General features: G+C 51.5%; 2 protein-coding genes across 4 annotated transcripts; one reads left to right on the forward strand and one right to left on the reverse strand.

The window, feature by feature from the left end:
* The first annotated feature begins 8,196 nt into the window (after positions 1-8,196).
* On the forward strand, positions 8,197-9,627 carry MSMP (microseminoprotein, prostate associated). Its single transcript, XM_066339277.1, has 3 exons — positions 8,197-8,308; positions 8,949-9,057; positions 9,438-9,627. The coding sequence occupies exons 1-3, from the start codon at positions 8,197-8,199 to the stop codon at positions 9,625-9,627; spliced, it is 411 nt and encodes a 136-aa protein (XP_066195374.1).
* An 866-nt stretch (positions 9,628-10,493) lies between these two features.
* On the reverse strand, positions 10,494-21,378 carry RGP1 (RGP1 homolog, RAB6A GEF complex partner 1). 3 transcript variants are annotated; one of them, XM_066339628.1, is made up of 9 exons: positions 21,231-21,375; positions 20,486-20,625; positions 17,085-17,221; positions 16,633-16,716; positions 12,936-13,085; positions 12,711-12,857; positions 12,218-12,345; positions 11,801-11,978; positions 10,494-11,594 (listed from the first exon to the last, which is right to left on the reverse strand). In XM_066339628.1, the coding sequence occupies exons 2-9, from the start codon at positions 20,599-20,601 to the stop codon at positions 11,371-11,373; spliced, it is 1,164 nt and encodes a 387-aa protein (XP_066195725.1). In that variant the 5' UTR covers positions 20,602-20,625; positions 21,231-21,375; the 3' UTR covers positions 10,494-11,370. The 3 variants fall into 3 exon arrangements, with proteins under 3 accessions (XP_066195725.1, XP_066195723.1, XP_066195724.1); XM_066339626.1 differs by having other exon boundaries at positions 12,711-13,085; positions 21,231-21,378; XM_066339627.1 differs by lacking the exon at positions 21,231-21,375 and adding an exon at positions 21,156-21,227 and having other exon boundaries at positions 12,711-13,085.
* Between the last annotated feature and the right edge of the window lie 111 nt (positions 21,379-21,489).

Raw genomic sequence — 21,489 nt, forward strand, 5'->3', positions numbered from 1 at the left:
TTCGCTCCAGGAGGGATGGGGCGCGTGAGATGCCCGTGACGGGGAATGGGGACGCGGAGGCACCCCGTGTGTGCGCGTGTGAGCCACCAGAGGGGGCCCGGCCATCGCCCCGTGGCCACACATCCGCACCGACACCGCACGGGCACTGCACCGACAGCGCACCGACACCGCACACAGAGCAGATACACTCCATACACACCACACACACACCATACACACCATTCATACTTCACACACCATACACACACCACACACACCCCACAGACCAGACACACACCATGCACACACCATACATGCCATAAACAGATCATACTCTCACCATATTCTCACCATACATACAGATGTATCATACCTTAGGATTTTTTGAACTCCATTGCACATTCCCTGTTACATGGAATTTTATTGGCATCTCACACCTTGGGATGACAATCTTTCTCTGGACTGGGCAGCACCCAGCACCATGGTCCTGGTAGTCTGTAGTGGTACATGGCTATCTATGGTGGTTCATGGGAATCCATGGTAACCCACTGTGGTGATGCATCCCACCTTTTCCAGGCTGCACTGAGACCTGAGAAATGCTTGTTAGACCTCAGCCTTGAAAAACAGTACCTGAGGCTCAACCCTTAGCCTTTGAGGAGATGCAAAAGCATCCCAAGTGAGTATTTCACTGACCTCTGAGGGGAATTTTTCACAGGTACCTGGCTTGCACGTTCTGTCTGTGTGCATGCCCCTACCATATGCTGTAGCAAATCTGGAAGAAATGCTGGTCTCTTAGATGTGTAAGTATCTCAGATCTAAGTAACTTAGGCTTGTAAGTAAGATTAAGTCATAAGCTGCAAGCTAAGTTAAAGGCTGCTAAAGTGTTGTTCTTTTGTTAAGTTTAATTTAAATGGGTTAGATACTGTTAAGTGTTGGTTCCTCTGTTAAATTGTTAAGTTATAAGTTAGTAAAGTGTGAGTGCTGCTAAGCTTTTAGGCCATATTCCTTTTTTATCCTTGTCCTCAGTGTCCTTTTGTCATTCGCACCTAAACACACACAGACAAACACATATACACACATGCAAGTACAAACTCAACAGTTAATTTCTGCTTTGATTGCCTGGTTTTTGTTTGTTGTTGCTTTTTTTTTTTCTCCTCAGTGTGCCTTAACTGACTAGTAAGTGGTAGAGTGAATCTTGACAATGAACTTTGTCATGATGTCGCTTAGTATTAAATCTGGTTTTTGCTGATACCCTTGTCAGTGATTTTTTAAGTGATCTCACACACTTGTTTCATCACACACATGCTGGTCCTAGATCACAGAGCAGATCTCTGCTGCACCAGATCATGATGGCACTGAGGACACAGCTATGCTCTTCTGTTCCTGGGTGGCTCACATCCCTGAGATTCCAGTGTCAGTCCAGTCCACATTATGCTTTCCATGTTTCCCTGGCAAGCATAACCAAGCCCCTGGTCTCCCAGGATGACAATTGTTTTTCCACCTCCTGGCGTGCAGCAGCGCAAGGTCATGGGCCTTGCCAAGCTCCTTCACCTCCATGCTGAAAGTGGAGCCAAAGACCTGCCAGCCTCAGGAGGTGGCTGTAAAGAGCATGGCAGGCACCACAAGTGAGTGCCTGCAGCAGAGTCGTCACTGCCAGGGCCAGATGGAGTCCTGCAGACACTGCTGTGCCAGGGCACAAAGAGTGCTGGGTCACGGGGAGGTCTAGCATAGATGGCCAGCAGTCCCTTTCTGCTGGAGGCTCTGGAAAGAGGACAGGGATGGAGAAGGCACCACTGAGGACTCACATTTCCACTCAAGTGTGAGTCAGGGTTCTGCTGAGGTCTCTATTGCCAGTGCTCACATTGCCACCCCATCCCAAATGGGAGAGTAACACCTTCGGAAGGTCAGAGAGGCTTTGACCGGGTGGGCACAAAGCACCCAGGGACAGGTGCAGATATATGGGTGATCTTTTCACATATGGGCTTCCTGTGCTCCTGCTGTCCAGGGAGCCTGAAGGGCTCCTTGCTTCGATTTAAAGTTTGTGTGCCAGTAATGGAAAAAAATAGAGCAAAGGCAAATATTTTAAAGGGAAAATGTAGATAAATGTGGCAGCTGTTATCACCTCCCTGGTTCAGGACATGGGTTGTCCCTGTGCATCCATGGGGAGTGCCCCTAGTAACCACACCTCTCTGTGCCCCAGACCCAGGGTGGGATCCTAGGACCATCCTTGCAAGGCACCAGGGCAGGAAGAGTCACCCATGTATCCCTTCAGGTGGGTGCTGCCTGTGCCAAGCCAGGGACAGCTCCTACAGTGCTTTCCTCTCAAACTTCCCTGGGATCCTCAGGCTGAGTATGTGGAGTCTCAGCCCCGTGCCTAGGTAGTCTCTTCCACCACGAAGCCACCAGCCATCCATGGCTTCTCCTGTAGAGTGTTCCTAGAGCAGGGTATACCCCGGCATGGCCCTGTGGGTGCCAGTAAAACAGCCAGTGCAGTGTGCAGAAGGATCCATCTTTCCAGTACCACAGTGAGGCCGGAGATCTGCAGGATCCACCCAGGACATAGAAAGCTTCAGGTTCTCCTGAGGCTCTCCCCGTCCCCGTATCCCAATGAAGCAATGTGGCCAAGACCAGTCTGGTAGTCCCCCTAGTGGATCCTCAGGATGTTCCAGGCCATTGATATGCTGAGGTCTGCGCTGGTGGCATGACACTGCCGTGGCAAATTCCCCTCCAAAACGAGGGGCCTGGACCACTGATCTCACCAGCAAGTCCTCACGCAACAAGTGCCTGGCACTTTTTTAGCTCATGTGGCTTCTGCATGGCCTAGGAATGATGTCCCAGGGTTATTTCTGACTCACAGGACAGGAAACATTTTGGGGTTTAAGCCAAGCTGAATAATATGCTCATTTCCTTGTGCTGACTACAAAGCACCTGCTCCAGGGGATTTATGGAGTGCCAGCCTCTCACAGTCACTCTGCGGCTGCCTGCCCAGACACTTTTATTTTCCTGGTATGGCCAGCAAGAGCCAAGGCCTGTTTTCCTGAACACCCTGTGACCTCCTGGCACATTTCCTTGAGGAGAGCCCAGGAAGGGCCACGGGCTGCAGCACACCCATGCTGGGACACCCAGGGTGCTGGACAGCCAGGATGGGTGCCGTCATCCTGCCAGGGCTGAGGGAAGCAGGAATGTGTGGCTGACCCACTGATGCCAAAACCTGGCCTGATGCAGAGAAGACACAGCTATGATAAACGACCTGGGAAAGAGCCAAAGGAATGGAGCATGGGCATGAGCAAAGGAGGATGAGACCATGTGAGAGAGGACAAGAGGGCATGAGAGCCCAAGTGTGCCACAGTATGGGAGTGCCCAGGACAGAGAGCTTATCCCATGACTGGGGACCTGCAGCAGCTCCTTTCCCATGGCAGGGACCCCACACACCCCCCACAAGCAGGGTTGTAGAGCCCCTGTGAAATGCTGTGTCTAACCTCTGGGGTCAGAACGCCTCTCCCCTGCGAGGAGGGTCAGGATGTGAGTGCTGAGGCCATGAAAGACACAAGACATGCCAGCATGCCTTGCAGCCCATGCTTCTCCACTAGCATCAAGCTTCATCCAGCAGGCAGCCAGTCTTCAGAGTAAGGTGACATCAAGTTTTTCTCACTTCCCCTCTATTTTGGCCCCTTTTTGGAGCAAGAGTCTCATTGCTGGTGGGGCTGTGGCTTGCCAGCTGTAGGATAAAAGATGGCATGGGTCAGCTGTCATTTTCTGGCTAGCCCTTTGACTTTCCTCTCCAGCTCCTGCCTGCCTATCTCTTCCTCACCCCTCTGCTCACCTCTCCCCAGGGTCTGGCCATGCCGGTGAGTCGTGAGTGTTCATAAGTGGTCGTCACTCAGAGCCGGCATCTATATGGACCTGCCCTGGTGCCCTAGGTACTCTGGTGCTTGAAGCATCCTCAGGCTACTGGGTAAGGAGAGATGCCCACATCCCTGAGCTGCCTCAGAGTCCACAGCAGCACCCATGCAGTTTGGCCCAGTGATAAATTTGTGTCGTGGGTTTTCTGGTTGGTTAGTTTGTTTTTTGTTTGGATTGTTGTTGTTGTTGCTGGTTTTGTTTTTGTTCGAGAGAAAATAAAATACCTTTGGGGAGCAGGAGCCAAACTCCCCAGTGCCTAAAACAGCAATCGCAGCACTTCCTTGGATTTATGGTGTTTGCTTTCACAATGCCAGCCAGGATCCTGTTTGCTTCCTGCTCTGCAGCTGCAGCCCCAGCTGAAGCCTCAGGAGATTCAGGTTTTATAACTCTCCTGGATTCTGCTGATGGCAACTTGTCCAGCATAACTTATCACCCCCTGAGCCTCCTGCAGTGCTGGGATGGGCTGTTGTCACCTCATTCCAGCATCACTGGCTTGGGCGCTCTGCCTTCCCCATACATGGGGTCTCATCCCTGGTACTGGGCATTCTGCTGCTCTGCAGAGGGATTGCTGAGAGAGGAGGCCAGCAGAACTGTGCTTTTGTTGGGGTGCAGCACTTAGCTTTTCTCAGACACAGCTACAATCTGTAGCAAGGCCAGGGAGGAGAGCTGGGTCCTTCCTGCAGAAGGTCACATCCTAAGACATGGATGTGACCTTCTGCGGGATCCTGGGATACTCAAACGTAGTGACTGCTGCTCACTGGCTACATGTAGACTGGCACACATGTGATTCCTTCTGTTGGGCTTTGCCTGGTAAATCAAAGTGACTAAACTTCTAGAGAGGCACTTTTTCAGCCCCTTTATCCTTTCTGTGGTTCTTCCCCAGGTCTTAGTTGTTCCCCAAGATGTGAGACCAAAAGTGGCTGCTTTCTTTCAGTCTCTGCAGCAAAACTTCCTCCAGGCTGGCACAGTAGAAGGTGTCAGCTCCTCCTGCCACAGCACCCCTCAAGAACCCAGCCAGAAGCTCTGAAGCACCAACTCCAATTGCAAGTACTGCTTTCCAAATTACAAGCCCCCTCCTGCACAACCTGGACCAAAATGCTCTGGATTGGGGATGTGTGCACTGGGGCCAGGTGGGTGCTCCAGTATGCAAAAGTGGGGGAAGCAAAGTGGTCAGGAGGGGAAAAGCAGGATCAATAGGCTATGAGGGACCATCAGCCCCTTTCCTTATGCACAGCCACAATGGGAATGCTGGTCCACTGCCCTGGCCCCTCTGCAATGTGCCAGGAGGTGTCCTGATGCTACCCTTTTTCTCTGCATTTTCCCAGCAATGCACTTTGATGAAAAACTCAAAAGCTATGAATGATGTCACATGGAGGCCCTTGAGCCTCTAATGGAAACTTCCAGGGGAATGCCTTGCAAGAATCTACCACAGGCTTTGAGAAAGCCTCACAGTTTAGGGTGAGCAAAAAGGCTTCCCCCCAGAGTGCTCTGCAGCATAATGTTAATCTACCTGAGTTTTGCTTTTCCCATTGGCCCGTGGGCATTGCCCACCTCTATTGTTCATATATGTCTCCAGTTCAAGGTTTCTCCTTTCCCTGTTTCCCCACTGCTGTGGTATCACTGATGGTCTGCTCTTATGTCCCCTATAGGTCACTGCCCTTTGCCCTGCCCTCTGTGTTCAGACCATTGGCTCCTGACCCCCATATGTAACCTTGGACCTTCCTTTGGTCTGGCTCTTTCTGTCCCTGGACCCTTCAGTGTGAGTCTGAAAAATAAACCTAGCTGGAATTCTATAGAGGAGACCCTTCTTGCCTTCTTTGCTGAGCTAACCTTGGTGTGTGTGAGTGTGGACTTGAGTGTGCCTGTGTGCATCCCCCTCAAGCAGCTTCTTGAGAAGAGATGCTTTTCTGGGAGAGGTAGCAGCAACACCATCTATCTCCATGCTGCTACAGTCTCATAGCTTTAACCCTCTATTTAATGAACCATAATGACTACAGAAATCCTGAGAATGCCTCTCCATCTCGCTGATGGAGCAGGGGTAATGCCTTTCTACACAGCCAAGAGATGCTGTTGCCCCAGGGTGAGCACTCTTGTGGAAGCCTGTCTAAATGCTGTGGGCCTCTGAGTGAAACCCACCACTTCTTTTTGTTAACATTTACTGTTTTTGTTGATGGAACAATGATGGATTATTTCATTGCAGTTACTAGCATGCCAGACTTCTTTTTCCAAACACACAATAGGAATATTAATTAACTGCTCTGACGACGAATGCTTTTATCCTCCCTATATAGTAACAACTCTGCACCAAAGGGCAGGTTCCATTTATCGCTGATACACTCCACCATCCCAGCTCAGTGCCCAGTGGTCAGCAGGGCGTGTCCAGCATTTCTCTGATTTGTTATCAGCCTTTCCCAACAGATCCCACACTTGCTGCCATCTAGCCACCCCACCGAGGATCATCTGTGGCACTACAACAGGGTTGGGGTAATTCTCTAAGGGGAAGAAGGGGTGCAAATCCAGGGCTTCTCCCTCAGCAGCAAGAACACAAGCTGCAGGAGATGGATGCAATGGGATGGCAAAGGGGCCCAGAGCACCAAAGGGAAGGGACTGTGCCTTCAAATCCAAAGGTGGTGAATCCAAAACGGATAAAGTGGATAAAAGGAAGCACTTTTTTTCTTCACTGTGTGCTTAATTAGACTGCCACAGGAAAATGTTCACGCCAAAATTTAGCAGGATTCAATGAGGGATTGGGCACTTATGGGGATAAGAAAAATATCCAGCTATAATAGCAAATGCCAATACAAATTCTGGAAGGGATATTAAGCCTCACGCGTCAAGGTGTAAATTTATCCCAAACTCTCAGAAAGCAGGGAGCTTAAGGCAGGAGCAGATGACCCACATATGCCACTGCTGCTGATGCTGCCTCAGTGCCAGCACGGCCTTGTGCTGGCTGAGCCCGTGGCTGGACCATCCCCAGAGCCCTGTTTCCTGCTGCTGGCAGTACCTCTGACAAGGGCTGAAAATTTCTTTTGGCAACTCAGCCCTTGCTTGTAGCTCTCTGGGGCCATATGGCTCCCAGGGCTACGACCTCCTCCCTCTTGCACATCCGCTCCCTTTTCCAGCTGACAACAGCCTTATCACATCTACACAAAGGCAACCCCTCTGGGTGAAGGTCTGTGAGGTCCACAGGCACATCCCTGGGTGATGTGGCATCTTCCCAGAGGTCCTTGCCTCCAGCCAAGTCCCTCATTTACCTCTCAGGTTACTTGTTGCCTAAAAAAGCACTTTTGCCTCCTGATTTTATCCCTCCTGTTTCTTGCTTCTGCTGGGGCCAGTCTGCAGCCTGTGAAAGAGGATGCTCAGCTCTGGTACCTTGTGTGTGTTCCAGGTGCACAGGCACAGTCCTCTTTCATGGGCACTGCTCAGATAAGCTCCAGTTCTTTCTCCCCTGTTTTGCATCAGTGGCTGTTGCTGTACTGCTCTGGTCACAGCACCAAATCTGTCAGAGCTCAGTAAGTGTTTGGATAACACTGTCAGGCACATGCTGGGATTCTTGGGGTGTCTTGAGCAGGGCCAGGAGTTGGACATGGTGATCCTGATGGGCCCCTTCCAACTCAGCATATTCTATGGTTCTGTGATTTTAAATCTCCTGTCACCCCCCGTCACCCCCCCACCCCCCCACCCCACCCCATGCAGGACCATAATCTGGCATAGCTGCAGCCCAGGCTGGGGTGCAAGTGTCATGCAGCTCAGCAGCTGGGTGCAAGCACCTCCCTCCCCAAATGCATCCCACACTGTTAGCAGGATGCTTGTGCAGCTCTGCAAGATGGGATGCTCCTAAAACCTTGGCTTGCTGTGAAGAAGCAGTGACGGCTGAGCATGACCAAAGGAGAGCCTGGAGCTCTTTTGGTCAGAAGCCAGGGTCTCACATGCTTGCTGCTTACATGCTCACCACACTGCAGAGGGCAACACCGCTGGGGACCTTTGGATCTCCCCTCACTGTGGAGCCTTGCACCCACAGGGGCTTCCAACTGGAGAAATTTCTGGAGGGCATGAATCAGCTTTTCACAGCTTGTTAAAAATCTTGATCCTACCTCTTGTTTTCATGCCTTTCAAATCAGGAAATGAGTTTTACAACTTTTCCAGTGGGGCACAGCTGGTGGCCAGGGTCGTAAAGCTGAACTTTATAAATATCTCTCATTGGGATCAGGGGAAGAGCATTAAAAAGGCAGAGAGAGAGAGAGAAAAAGAAAGAGAAGGCAAAGGAGCAAAGGCAATAGAGAAGCAAAGCGAACAAATCCAGCTCAACCATCCATGGCCATGCAAGCACAGAAGATGAGGTGTGCTTGGGGCAAGCTTTGCCTGCTTCTTTCCCTCCTCCTCCAGCTGCCGGGCTCCCAGGCCAAATGCTACTTCCAGGCTAAAGGTAAGTGGGGAGCTGAGATGGGAAGGGCTAATGGGAAGAGGAGGCTTCAGCTTTCCCAGCATAGCATAGCTCTGCCCTATGCCTGAGAAGTACAGAAGGGACTGTGCTGAATGGGAATGGGATCATGGGCCAGTGGTGAGTGGAAGGAGCAGTCTGTAAAGCACAGAACAGCTCCCCAGAGCTCTGTCTGAGAAAGAGCTTTCTGGGCCATGAAGGTTCCTGGCAGGAGCCTGGCTGGGGCTGAGTGTGCAGGACTAGCAACAAAGGGAACAGGGTCTTCATCCCTCTGCTGTTTCCTTCCAGGGCTGCAGAAATGCCCAGACTCTAAGGGGGACTGGATTTGTCCTCTTCAGGGAAGCAAGAGCCACTTGCTTCTTGCTCTAGACTGATGGGGTAGTGAGGAGAGCCCCAAGGCAGGGCCAGGAGAGGATGGGTGGGTACATCACCCATGGCAGATGACAGGGCATTCTATACCTGCAGGACAGTGGATAGACCACCATATATCTTCCATACCATAAGGAGGGTGAGAGGTCATCACGACACTTCTGTTCCCTCTTTCAGGGCACAGGGGTGTCGAAGAGGCTTCCACTTGTCCTCAGCACAGACCCATGTGTTCTCATCACTACTGTTTCCTTTGCAGCTCCCTGTGAGTATGAAGGGAAACAGTTCTCCCTTGGAGAATCGTGGCTGAGCACCAACTGCCTGCTCTGCACCTGCCTACACCCCATTGGTGTGGGCTGCTGCGAGACGTAAGTGAGGGGCCATGCTGGGGTGGGCTGTTACTTCCCACCCTGATGGGATCCCTGCATCTGCAGCAGGGGGAAGTCTGGTGGCTGCAAATGCAGCAGAGAGCAGAGTCTTGGGAGGGCTGTGGGGCACCAGGTCCTGGGGAACAAGAGGCAGAGGTGGGCAGGACTCCACCAGGGCATTGAGGGTGGTGGGGCAAGTTGGGGCAGTTGGAAAGGGTGTCTCGGCACAGCAAGATGTGCAGATGTGCCAGGGGCCATGTCCCAGCCTGCCTGAGCTGGTCTGGAAGACATCCTGTGCAGGGGGCTGGCAGCAGGAAGCCACTCAGCCCAGTCAGCAGCACTAATCAGGAGGTCTGACAGCACCGTGTCCTCTCCCACAGCACCCAGCACCCAATTGACTTTCCTGACTGGTGCGAGGCCCACTACGACTCACAGACCTGCCAGATCTCAGTAGTGCAGAAGGCCAACCCCAGCCTGCCGTGCGTGAAGAGCGTGGAGCACGAGTGGGGCTCGGCCGGGACCCCCGAACCGCTGGTGAACAAGGTCCTGGGTGCGGGGCTGAGCAGATAGAGGCTCGGCAGCGCTCCACACCCCTTGGCGCGGCCCTTCCCCCTCCAGAACGCACCGCCCGCATGCTCCAGACCTGCCCCACCCACCCCGTAGAGGCATCACTGCTGGCACCTTCGAGGGAAACCACTATCCACACACCATGGTACCAAGCTTTGATTCTGCCTTCAGCTTCCTGAATCAGGGCGTCCTCCCTGTGAGATGATCTGCACACCGTGGAAATGGAGATCCTACAGGATATCCTCCCAGGTGGGCAGAAAACCTTCAGTGACTAAAAGAAGGCTGCAGGACTAAATCAGCCTGCTCCATGGCAGTCCTGCATTCCGATATCCAGCCCCAAGCAAAGCAGCTCCCTACTCCCTCCTAGACCTCTACTCTTATGCACCGTGGGGAGCTTTCTGGGGTCACCATAGCACATCGTGCAGCATCCCCACCACCCTGTACAGCCCCTTCTCTGCTCCCGGAGTGCGAGGGACACAACCCACCTCTGGAACCACTAATGCCCCCCACTCCAAAAGCTCCCGGGATCCCTGGCACTGTAGGCCAGCCCTGGGCAACACTACAACAGAGCCAGCCCAGGGTGGGTGGCAGAACAGGATGTCCCCAGGGGAGATCCCCATCCCCACTGGCAAGGGAGCAGGGCGGGGAGGGTTCAGGAACCAGAAGCAATCCAAGTGCCAGGGTGGAGGCAGCCACCCTGGCAGTTGCCCCAGCTGGTGCCATGCCTGTGTTGTGCAGAGCCTTGTTAGATGTTTCTGTTCTTGCAATAAAGATACTGAACAAAGAAGTCTCCAGCCTGTGACTGCTGTAGAAGGTAGGATATGTCCAGCACTGGGAATAATGTAGGAATAAGGCTCCAAAAAGCTGAGTTTTGCACACTCATATGTTTACTACATTACCATGCAAAGAGGAAAGCTCATTGGAAGGCTTAGTAAAAATGGGAAGCTGGCTGTTGAGCAGGGAGACAGATCTCCATGCCAACTCTTGGATGCACAGCATGCATTCCTTACAGCCCCCCAGGGATCCAAAGACCAGCAGGATGCCTTCACACCCAGGAGCTCAGGCAGACAACAGCCCAGGACCTCAGTGCTGCTCAGTTTTGCATCATCACGATCATACTGACACAGCATGGGCCTGCATCCTGGTCACCAGCAGAGGCCAGCAGCATAGGGCTGGCCTGCCAGGACCTGCCTCCTCCAGACTGGGGTGGCTGGGGCACTGGACTGTGTGGGATGTGTTGGACATCCAAGATGCAGGACACATGCCAGGGCAGGGGAGCATGCTCTCACCCAGGTGGCTACTATGCTTGACAGACCTCTGCTTGTCGGGTCTCTGTAAGGGCACAGCCTTCACCCAAGGGTGATATGAAGCTTCACTGGATGAGCTCCTCTCTCCCCTCCCTGGGCTGGGCCTTTCCTTCTTGGAAGCCCCGTATAGGATAAAGGCACATCAGCGATTCCCTGAGAAGGCAGATTTCTCTTTGCTGAGTGCTGGGACTTGCACCTTCACCCAGGCAGGAAGGGTCCAGCTCCAGCTGAGAGCCACAGCACAAGACTGCATAAAGCAGTGTTCTTGCACGCGCAGACAGGACAGATATGCCTGATGCCCACCTGGGCATCACAGATGAATCCAAGGGGACACTGGGATAGGTGCACCACAGCACACTGGTGACAGTCCTGCCTGCCATTCCCACTGGTGGCACATGCTCTGCACACCAGCTCTGCAGGCCAACAACCTCTTCCTACTTCAGATGGTGATGGAGTTAGTGCTGGAGAACTGAGATACATAGGAAGCCAAGATGGGGTTGGTGGGAAGAACTTTGATGGGCAAGTCCCAGCTGAAGGTGTCCACTTCCATCTGCTCCACCCCAGTCCAGGTGACAGCTTCTGACTGGCTCCCACGAACCAAGCAAGTCCCCGTTGACTCCCCAGAAGTCACAAACTCAAAGTGCAGCCTCCATTTCAGGGACACTGTGGGCAAGAGGGTGGTCAGCACTTAACACCCAGAAGAGCCATGGACAGCAGTTGTCTCAGCAGTCTGTCCTGGCAAGGGGAGAGCAAATGACCCAACTCACTCCCAAAGGAAACATCTCTGCTGAGTAAGGGCAGGGCTGAGGACATCACAGTCCTCCTGCAGAGACAAGCAGGGGTGGGGCCCTTCTGTGGTGGGTACTAACCAACATTGGTGGTGAATCCTGGTGTTGAGCTGAGCGGGATGGGCAGACTGAAGCTGCTCTGTGCTGTGTGCAGGCAGGACTCCTGATGGCGGGCGTGCACAGTGAAGGAGACAGGCTGCCCGCGCCGGCGCTGGAATTCCTCCTGGATGCTCTCCTCTGTCTGCAGGCTCACTGAGAACTGCAGGGCGATTGGTAGTGTGCTTGCTTTCACAACCTCATACACACCTCATGCAAACCCTGTGGGCTCGATTTCCCAGATGAGCTTAGGGCTGGACCACTGTCCCCTTCACATTCCAAGGAGATCCCAGCTGGGTCCCACTAGAAACCCTCACAGCCCAGTGCCACCCCAATCCCTTCTCCCCCACCCCTCAGCCTAAACCCCTGCTTCTCCCCAGTAATCCCAGAGACAGCAATGACCTGCAGACATGGGATGTCTCCTTCTGAGAAGTTGAAGGTTCCAATGACATCCTCTCCGATCTTATACACAGTCTTAAAGATGCAGAACGTCCCCACCTTCCCACGAGTGTTGCTGATGTTATACAGGTCTGTGGAGCAAGAAGAAGGGTAAGGGTTGTGGCAGGACAAAGCTCTGCTATGTGCAGTGCCCTGGGTTAATGACATGACCCCAAGCCTCCTGTTTGTGTGTAAAGGACAGTCCCTCGAGGTGGTATTTTTTTGGAAATTTCTGCAGTGAGCAAGGGCAAACCCTACACTGACTGTGATGTGCTGGGCAGAGGGTCTCTTGGGCTGAAGTACATCCTGACCCAAACAGGCCCTTATAGAGCTGATGCACAACCATAGCTGGAGATTCACTTTGTCAGTGAGAGATATTCTGCAGCTGGCCCAGAGATGTCTTCCATGCCCAGCTTCTTAGGAAGGACAGCAAGTTTGAGCAGGGAATATGACCTACGCAGGCTGCGTCGGGAGGTGGCCACCATGAGCAGTTCTGTCGCTAGGTCTGCCAGGCGAGAATCTTTCTTCAAGCCCTCCTCCTCCTCCAGAAAGGGGTTTGAGGGTGCAACAGCCTCATCCTGTGGGAACTGGTAATCCTTGAGCCCTGGGAAGAAGGTGAGAGTATCAGCAGGGCAGGGTGCAGCCCGGCTTGCCATGCAGGGAGGGCAGTGTGTGGCCTTACCGTGCAGCACGAGGACACGGAAGGGCACGCGCAGGAGCTTGATGGGGGAGTTGACACGCTGGCAGCCAATGGTCAGCTTGTACACATACTTCACAGATTGTCCCCGAAAAGACGGGGGACCATCAACCGGCAGTGTCTCACAGTATGAATCTGCAAGGGGTGCAGAAAATTTGTTTTCTAAGGCCAGAGGGAAGATCCTGCAGCTGCTGTGTGCAGGCTCCCTGCACCAAATGTTACAATCAGCAGTGCTGAGCTAGGGACAGCGCCTGGTGTTTTCTGCTGTCTCCTCTTTCCTCCAGTGGCCAAACACAACCTGGCTCCCCTGCACCAGGCACACTACTCCTCACATCACAAGGACCATCATCCAGATATTGCTTCCAGCACATACAACCATGCACACAAACTCTGTCTCCAAAGAATGTGAAATACGTAAAATCCAGGAATACAACCACAAGAGCTAAACTTATTCATCACGAGTTCAACCCGAATTTGCCTTTGTGCACTCCTTTGCTCAGTGCTCTCACAGCACAGCCTCTTCCAGGCCCTGCCCCATGTGGGTATTGATCAGTACTTCATGCCTCTTTTGCTTTTGCTTTACATAAATCCTCAAACTCAGCAACAAGTTAGTTTCCTCCTAGTTTTTGAAAGACTGCAGCTAAATGATTAAGAAACGATTCTGAGACCTTCACAACAATCTGTGGTTTGTCCCCCTTGACAAGCTGGTGACTTAGACCACAAAGCCTTTGACTCTGAGGGCTCTGAGACACTGGGGCCTGGCTTTCACTACATTCAGCCCTCCTAGAGCCCCTTGGCCACCACACAAACCCCAATGCCTCTTGACACAGTGTGAACGCTTCTGCAGCTTTCCCAAACCACACGCTCTGTAACAAGACACAAACAGCGAACTGTGGAAAGTCTCCACCTCTCTGGCTTGCCCACCGTCATGCAAATACACCCTGCCAGAGGAAGGGCAGCATCCTGCTCTGAAACCACAGATCCTTCCCCATGTCTGGCACACACTGAATGTTGAGGCTTAGATTAAAAGTTAGGGTTACATTTTAAATATAACTTCTGAATTTAAAATAACAGGACTGGAAGGAAGAAAAAAGCCTGTGCTAGTGTGTAGTATCGACAGGATGTCACACCTTAAAACACAAGCCTCTCTTTCTGGACCAGGGTGCAGATAGAGCAGAGAACTATCCTAACAGGGAGGAAAATCAGGTATTTCCAAGGAAAGAAGCAGACTTCTGTAATCCCCCTATCAGACTCAAAGAGAGTGCTCACAAAGACCTTCATACCCAGTGAGGATAATCTCAGCAGAGACCACCATAGTCAGAGGAGGATGGACAGTTTGCTACCTGGCACAGGAATGCCAAGACTCAGGAAGTCCCAGTTTCCATGCTTATCCCAGAAGGAAGCACATTCCTGTTGCTACAGATGCCTTCCTTACCCATCCACTGTGCCCTCTGGCTTGCCTTCTGGCTTGTGTCCAGGCTGCTCCCATTTCCTCCTCTCTCTGTGATCTACCAAATATTTAAAGGTGTACAAAACCAGAGCAGAGGCAAAACAGCCACAGAAATGATTTGAGGACTTGAGAAAAAGCTTCACAGTGACAAATTTAAAAAGCTCAGGCTGCACCATGTGTCAAAGGGCTGGAAGATGAGTCAACTTCGACACATAGACACCACAACCAGAGTAAGGTATTGGGGAATAAGTTGGTCAGCAAATGAAAACAAGTCCTTTTATCAAGAGACAGTCTGACACAACCTCAGCTGTATGTGCCAGCTCTGGCTGCCATTTAGTAATATGGTATATTGCTGAAGCAGAATTAAGATTTCTTGGGTTTTCTGGTTTGGTTTTTTCCCCCATTCCCAAACTGCGTAGCAAAACTCAAGACTTCTGAAAAACAGGAAATAAAGAATTAAGATACACACCCACATAGCCTTAACTCTCCCTCCCTGGAGCTGGCAGGAGACCCCAGGAATGGTCTGCAAGCGTGCCAGCTGCAGTCTTGCATGAGAGAAGCAGCACCACAGGCTGATGGGATCGGTGTGAATAGCCTGACAGCAAATGATACCAGAACTGTGATGCAGGGATTTCAGTGCTAAAAAAGCAGCACCACATGCAGCCACATCACATGCATGAAACAGGTGCATCACACAGCCAAGGGGTTCACAGTTCCAAGGCTGTACTGTACAGCCAAGGAACCTTGAAGAATAGAAGAGTTTGTGTCCTTCCAGAGGATCTGCATCCAAGAAGCAGGCAGATGCAGCCTACTTGTGCCAGTCCCACCCAGAGGCAGAGAGGACACACACACACCTCAACGTCACTGGAAAGGACAGACAATCCCTAGCTTAGCTGGGGGTTGAACAGCTTCTGCCTGTTAAGCCAGTGAACAGTCAATCCCTCAATTCATCCCAGCCACCTGGAACTTGGGCTGCCGTCATTGATCTGTTATTCCAGAAACTGCCCAACCTGCCTAAAGTATGCCAGAAAAAGGGACTTCCCTCTGCTTCCAGGGAATCGATGCTCCAGCCCCAAAACTTCAAGCACCAAGGAACACAGGAGAATCTAGGTGAGCCTCTGGCCAACTAAGGTATCTGCCTCCTCCTCCTTCCAGCTGGCATGGCCAGCTCCTTTCCCTAAGATGCTGCTGTAGAAAAATAAATGAATAACCATATGTCTTCAGACAGCAGGCTCTGAAGTTTAGGGGCACAGCACCAACATGGCACAGCCCCACCCCAGTAATCACCAAGCCATGCCACGCCACCAGGTCCACCTTTCCTTCCAGTCAGGCCCCTCCAAGGCCAGAAAGGCAGGAGACACCAGCTTCAAAACCAGCCATGTCACAACCCTGCGGCTGCCTGGTCTCACTTGCAGCTTCGCTTCCAGCTCTGCAGAGCTCAGTGATCCAGCAGAGCCTCCCCCAGAATAGGAACCATTTCTCCTCGCCCTGTGCTCTGCAATGTGAGAGATATTCATCAACCATTCCCAGCAGATCCCTGGGACAATAACAAAGCTCTCCATGCACAGCCTGAGAGGACTAACATCACTGCTGCTAATCACAGGCCACTGGAATGCAAAGGCTATCTGACACAACCTGAACAAGCTGGGTCATACAGCTAAGAGTGAACAGCACATACTCAGCTGTTTCCACAGCTATCTATTGGAGAGCTTTGAGCAGAGAAGATGAGCAGTGCTCACTTTCACAGCAGGAAAACTACAACATCAAGAAGACTATTATCTCCAGGACAGCTACAACCTGAAGAGGAAGGACAAATCTTTGGAGGACACCAAGAATACCCCAGTACTCAAAATTCCAAGAATACTCCAGTATGACTGAAGAAATAAAAGCAAGGAAATGCAGGTGTGTGTAGTCATTCCTCCTGCTGTAACCAGGTATTTCAAAAATTTTATGCTTTGCACCTACACAGTGGACATGCAGCAAAGGCCACAGGCCAGGGGCAGGACTGAGGGACACAGTGCAGTACACAGCCCTAGCACAGCAGAGAACAGACTCTGGATGTTCTGCTGCTGAGGAGTGGCTCCTCAGCACTCACACTCCAACCAAAGCACCCTGCCTTTCATGAGCATCAGGATCTCACACTTGCAGCACTCAGGTCTGCAAAGCCAGTTTTGAAAGCAGAGCTCCCCAGAGATGAACTCTGTGAACAGGGGAAGAGAAGACAAGACTCACAGGACTTGGACTCCCCAGGATCCAGTCGCAAGTCACAGAAGAGGATCTTTGGTGGGGTGGACAGGATACACTGACCTCGCTCTCCTGGAAGAGAATAAGAAACATACACTTGTGAATGCTGCACAGCCTCAGGCTGTATTCAGGTCAAGCTTTATCTCCATGGGAAGGAACAGGGAGAAGAGAGCCAATGAAGAAACATCTCTTGCGCTGGTCATATCATGAGACATTGCCACTGCAGCTGGACAAACAACTGTCATGTTTCAATCCAAGCTAGTGTCACTGTGATTTCAGTATTAACAAGGTCTCACAACATCCATTGCCAGGAAAGCAACACAAACTTCGATTCATTTCTATGCATGCTGCATCAAGACACACACATGATGGTCTGCTTGACTCCTGCCCACTGTGCTCTCACTGTCCCTACCCGGGTGACAGGTAGGAGTGGCACTCACCTCTGTTGGGGACAAAGACGGTCTCATTCTCTGCCTGCACATCATGCTTGCTGCCATCAGAGGGAGGGAGCGCTACCCGGTTCTCGCTGGCGTGAAATTGGCAGTGGATCTGGGCGCTGGCCCATGCCAGCATCTCACTGAAAGCAAAGAACAACACCCATATCTCTGCTTTAAACCTGAATTACAGCAGGCAGGAACTGGGAGAAAAGCAACTCTGTCTGCTCAGCTTCATGCAGGGCTGCTTGTCGGGAAGGAAGAAGGCCTTGCTTCACTGTCACTGAAGCCACTCTCACAGTCCCCTTCCAAACAAGCCTTGGGCTTGAAGCTTGACAACAGCTTCACCCAAAGCCTGGCTCTGTGGCCCAAGGACTCTTTTTAAGCAGGAAAAATTGCAGTCTGAGCCACAACACCATCGGCACAGCACTGACATGGCACAAGAAAACACATCTGCCCCAGGAAACATGCTGTACATTCATGGCAGAGGACAACAGGCAGCAGAGGTCAGCAGCCCCTGTCCCCTTCCATGAGGACAAAGAGACAATGTGGCATGTACAAAACTTCACAGGCATCTTTCAGCAAACATGCTGAGGTCAAATGTTCCAAGGTCCAGCCCAAAGCCTTACTCATTTGTTCATCTTTCTCATCATCCACAGATTGTGACTAGCCACTCACTGCAGTCTTGGGAGGACACCTCAAGCTGCTGCATGTGGGCCCTGGCAGAGGACACTCAGCCATGAAGAGTTAAATCCCAAGCCAGAGGTGACACACAGAGCAGCACTCTGGTAGCAACACAACCATTAAGGAAGTAGGCAAATTCTAAAGCAACAAATTCCTGCAGCCTGGGCTCAGCTGCCCCTGTCCACAGCACAGACATGCCCCAAGCTCAACACTCCTCAGGGCAGGTAGGCACAGACAAGCTCCCTCCGGCCTCACAGTACCATCCCCAACAACAACATCAGTTGCTGTTTATGCTAGACCAAAGAAGGATGTTTATGGGTCTTTCATTAAGACCTACTTACTTCTCCTTATGCAAGGACTTTGCTGACGGCAACAGAGGAGGTAAACACATAATTCTGACCCCTCTCTGCGCAGCCACAGGAATTAATGTAGGGCCATGCATCCAGCACAAAAAACAGTCCCATGTTTTGGACTCTGCTGCGACATCAGCCATTCCATAGGGCACTTCCCATTGTACTAGTGACACCTTTCAGTTTCCAAATCACTCCTCTATTTTTATTTCCATAGCAGTCTCTACAGTCTAGCCAGTGAATAGTTCCTCTGGTGTTTTCTAATATCATGATATGATTAGGAAGCACCAACACCAGAGCTTTAGATGGCAGAGGGATTTTCTGTGGCCCACAGGTGTCCCTCTGTGTGACACATCAGAGCTGTTAAAGATCTAGATGAACCAGGGAAAAAGGTGTGCTGTATTTGTGTCAGCTAACTAACGATGCACTATTTGATCTTTTGTATGTGCTGGCTGCCCTTATCCAAACACACCTCAGTTACAATACCTAGTTGCTTTGAGCCCTACAGCTGTAATTCTGCATTTTTAAAAGTACCAGCATAGCTTTTCCTCAGGGCTGCCATATGTTTATTTTTGTTTTAAGGTATCTGTTATTTGAAAGCAGAGAACTGCTCTTGCTTGAGGCAATGTTTCCTATTTTTATATAAGCTTAGAATGATTCCAGTACCTTCAAACACTGTATTTTGAGTATTTTTTCTTTCTTTTTCAGTACTGCTTTACGATACGCCACCGGATTGTTTTCTTTTTTTCTAGCCAGATATCCAAACAAAATTTGCATGTCCCTTCCTGCCAGCAGAGCCGGCTTGTTCAGCTGGTGCTTGTTCAGCAGTGGAGGATCCTGCACTGGTGCTGAGATCACTTCCCTGCAGCACCACCTTCCCCACAACTCCTGTAGCCTACAAGGGACATGCTCCATGCAGCCTCTAGAAGAGATAGAGGGTAGATAGGGTAGAAGTGATTTGTTTCTTGTACTCCATTATCAAATTCATTTCCAGCCTTTCTTTCAATTCTGTCCATGTGCTCAAAATGTGGCCTCTATGCCTCTCCACCTGTCACCTCCAAAACCTTCCAGGCTGTGACAGGTCTATCTACCTGTGGCAGTCATGGTGCTTTGATCTGGCTCCTGCCTTTATGCAACCCACTGCTTTGTTTTCCAAAACCACCAATGTACTTGCTGCTGCCACTCATTTGACATAGCCATGCCTTGTCCACCTGACTGACTGGAGTTTTTCTTATTATTTTAAATATTTTTCTTTTTCAAGAGGCAGTCTTCTACAGATCACAACACATTTGAATTATTAAATGAAGCTCTCATAAATGCACTGCAAACCCCTCAAACCATGCCGCCTGGTAACCTCGCATTCCCACATGTTTCAGAAGCAGGCAAAACAGCTCTTGTTATCACACAAGGCAAAGGTCTGAGAAGCTGGATACTTATGCCACACCTGAATTTGAAACCTGAACTCAGCAGTCAAAAGGAAACAGGAAGATGGGAAATTAAGGAAGGCAATAAATACAGAAGCTCTCTGCTGCTGAGACTGCAGGCACTGCAAGTGAGCCCACCAATACAATCATGTGTGAACATCACACTGGTGATGAAAACATGCTGAACCTGATAAGGCTGGAAACAGACACTCCCCAGGAAGGACTCAAGATGAGAAAGCAGTCTCCACTACCTAAAGAATCAGAAAAGGCCACACACTCAGCGGACATGAAGGCTTTGGGTGATTACTTGTGACATGCAGTCACTCCCTGTGAGCCAGTATGGGAAGCTCCCAGCTTCTCACATTTCCTCAGCACTGCTAAGGGGAGATGCAGTGCTCAAAGGCTGGGCCACAGAAAATGTGGCCACAGAAGGTGCACCTTTCATGCCCGCCTCTTTGTCTGCCATCTCTGGAGGCAGAGATCACGTTGATCTATTAAGCACTGCTAGACAAAAGAGAGCTCCTTCCGCAATTTCAGGAAATAATGACATTGCCTGGATGCTGCTCGGTAGGACTGTCACCCCGGCGTGACCAGATATCCCACTTTTACAGCCAGTTTGGCTTCATTTTCTGCCAGTCAGTGTCACTGAGGGCTCACCTGAGGGACAAAGAATCTCTAAATGCATACTTCTTTCCTTGTCTACTTCTCGGGGGTACAACCCAGCATAATTACCTCAGCTTTGCCCCCAAAATTGAGATGGTGCAAGACCTCCTTAAGGGAGTGTCTCAAGTAGGGAAGTCACAAGGGGCTGAGCTGGCACCATTGCCCCACAGTGCAGACATGATTACTACTCCAGAGTGAGGAGAGAGGGTAGGCTGCTCCCTCTGGAGGGACCCAGGCAGCTCCAACATTTGGATGCTCCATGCATGGACTGGCAAAGGTCCTGTACCTGCTGGCAGAGGTCGATGAGGCTGATAATGGGTTGGTGAAGGTGATCACACAGTCCAGCACCTCCCCTGCCAGGAACACAGGCCCACGGCCCAGCTTGGCCAACACTTCGATCATGGCTTGGACAATCCTGCTGCACACCTGCCAAAAAAAGGCAACAGAATCATGGATTCAAGGAACCACTGAACGGTTTGGGGTGACAGAGTCTTTAAAGATCATCTTGTTCCAATTCCACTGCCATGGGCAAGGACACCTTCCACCACACCAGATATCTCAGGACTCCATCCAGCCTGGCACTGAAGATTTCCACGGATAATGCAACTACAATTTTCTCTGGGCAACCTGTGGCACTGCCTCACCATCCTCATAATAAAACTTTTCTTCTTAATAATTAATCTAAACGTAGGATCTTCCAGTTTAAAGTCAATCCCCCTTCTGCTGTCACGGAGACACGGAGAGAGGGCTGGGCAACGTAACTGAGGGGGAATGGGGACACAGATACATACACATACAGGAGGTGTGGGGGGAAACACGCAGAACCGTGTCTTTACAAACACATACATCTTCCTCCCAGGTCCAAACAGGTAAGGGCGGTGAGGACCAGGACCGCGACCGCGAAGACGGACAGCCCTGACACCCCCAGCCCTGCGGCCGCTAACGCAGACATGCACACGGATAGCTCCACCCGAGGGATCAGGGGCACAGGGCCGCAAACTTTCCGCAGCTCCCGCCTCGGGCCCACTCACCACCCGCACAGGCCGCGCTCGCCGCCCGGCACCACTGCAGGCCCGGCTCCCCTCAGCCGCTCGGCAGGGATCGTCAGCACTCGGGCAAAGCTCGGCAAAGCTCGGGCAGCTCTCGGGAACCCTCGGCACTCGGGTCACAATCGGCAACACACGGTTTACACTCGGCAACACTCGGGTGTACACTCGGCAACACTCGGGTTTACACTCGGCAATACTCGGATTTACACTCGGCAACACTCGGGTTACACTCGGCAACACT

Source organism: Sylvia atricapilla, chromosome Z, assembly GCF_009819655.1.
Source record: "Sylvia atricapilla isolate bSylAtr1 chromosome Z, bSylAtr1.pri, whole genome shotgun sequence".
NCBI classification, from domain to species: Eukaryota; Metazoa; Chordata; class Aves; order Passeriformes; family Sylviidae; genus Sylvia; species Sylvia atricapilla.

What these genes read in the sequence shown, in the direction of transcription:
- RGP1 (XM_066339626.1), bottom strand. Translation starts at nt 20,601, where the DNA reads ATGATCGAAGTGTTGGCCAAGCTGGGCCGTGGGCCTGTGTTCCTGGCA. An exon ending in TCCTGGGGAGTCCAAGTCCT is followed by an intron (nt 13,086 to 16,632) that starts GTGAGTCTTGTC and finishes CACCCCTTGCAG; the next exon opens with ATTCATACTGTGAGACACTG. An exon ending in CACCTCCCGACGCAGCCTGC is followed by an intron (nt 12,346 to 12,710) that starts GTAGGTCATATT and finishes CTTGCTCCACAG; the next exon opens with ACCTGTATAACATCAGCAAC.
- MSMP (XM_066339277.1), top strand. Translation starts at nt 8,197, where the DNA reads ATGGCCATGCAAGCACAGAAGATGAGGTGTGCTTGGGGCAAGCTTTGC. An exon ending in ATGCTACTTCCAGGCTAAAG is followed by an intron (nt 8,309 to 8,948) that starts GTAAGTGGGGAG and finishes TTTCCTTTGCAG; the next exon opens with CTCCCTGTGAGTATGAAGGG. An exon ending in GGTGTGGGCTGCTGCGAGAC is followed by an intron (nt 9,058 to 9,437) that starts GTAAGTGAGGGG and finishes CCTCTCCCACAG; the next exon opens with CACCCAGCACCCAATTGACT.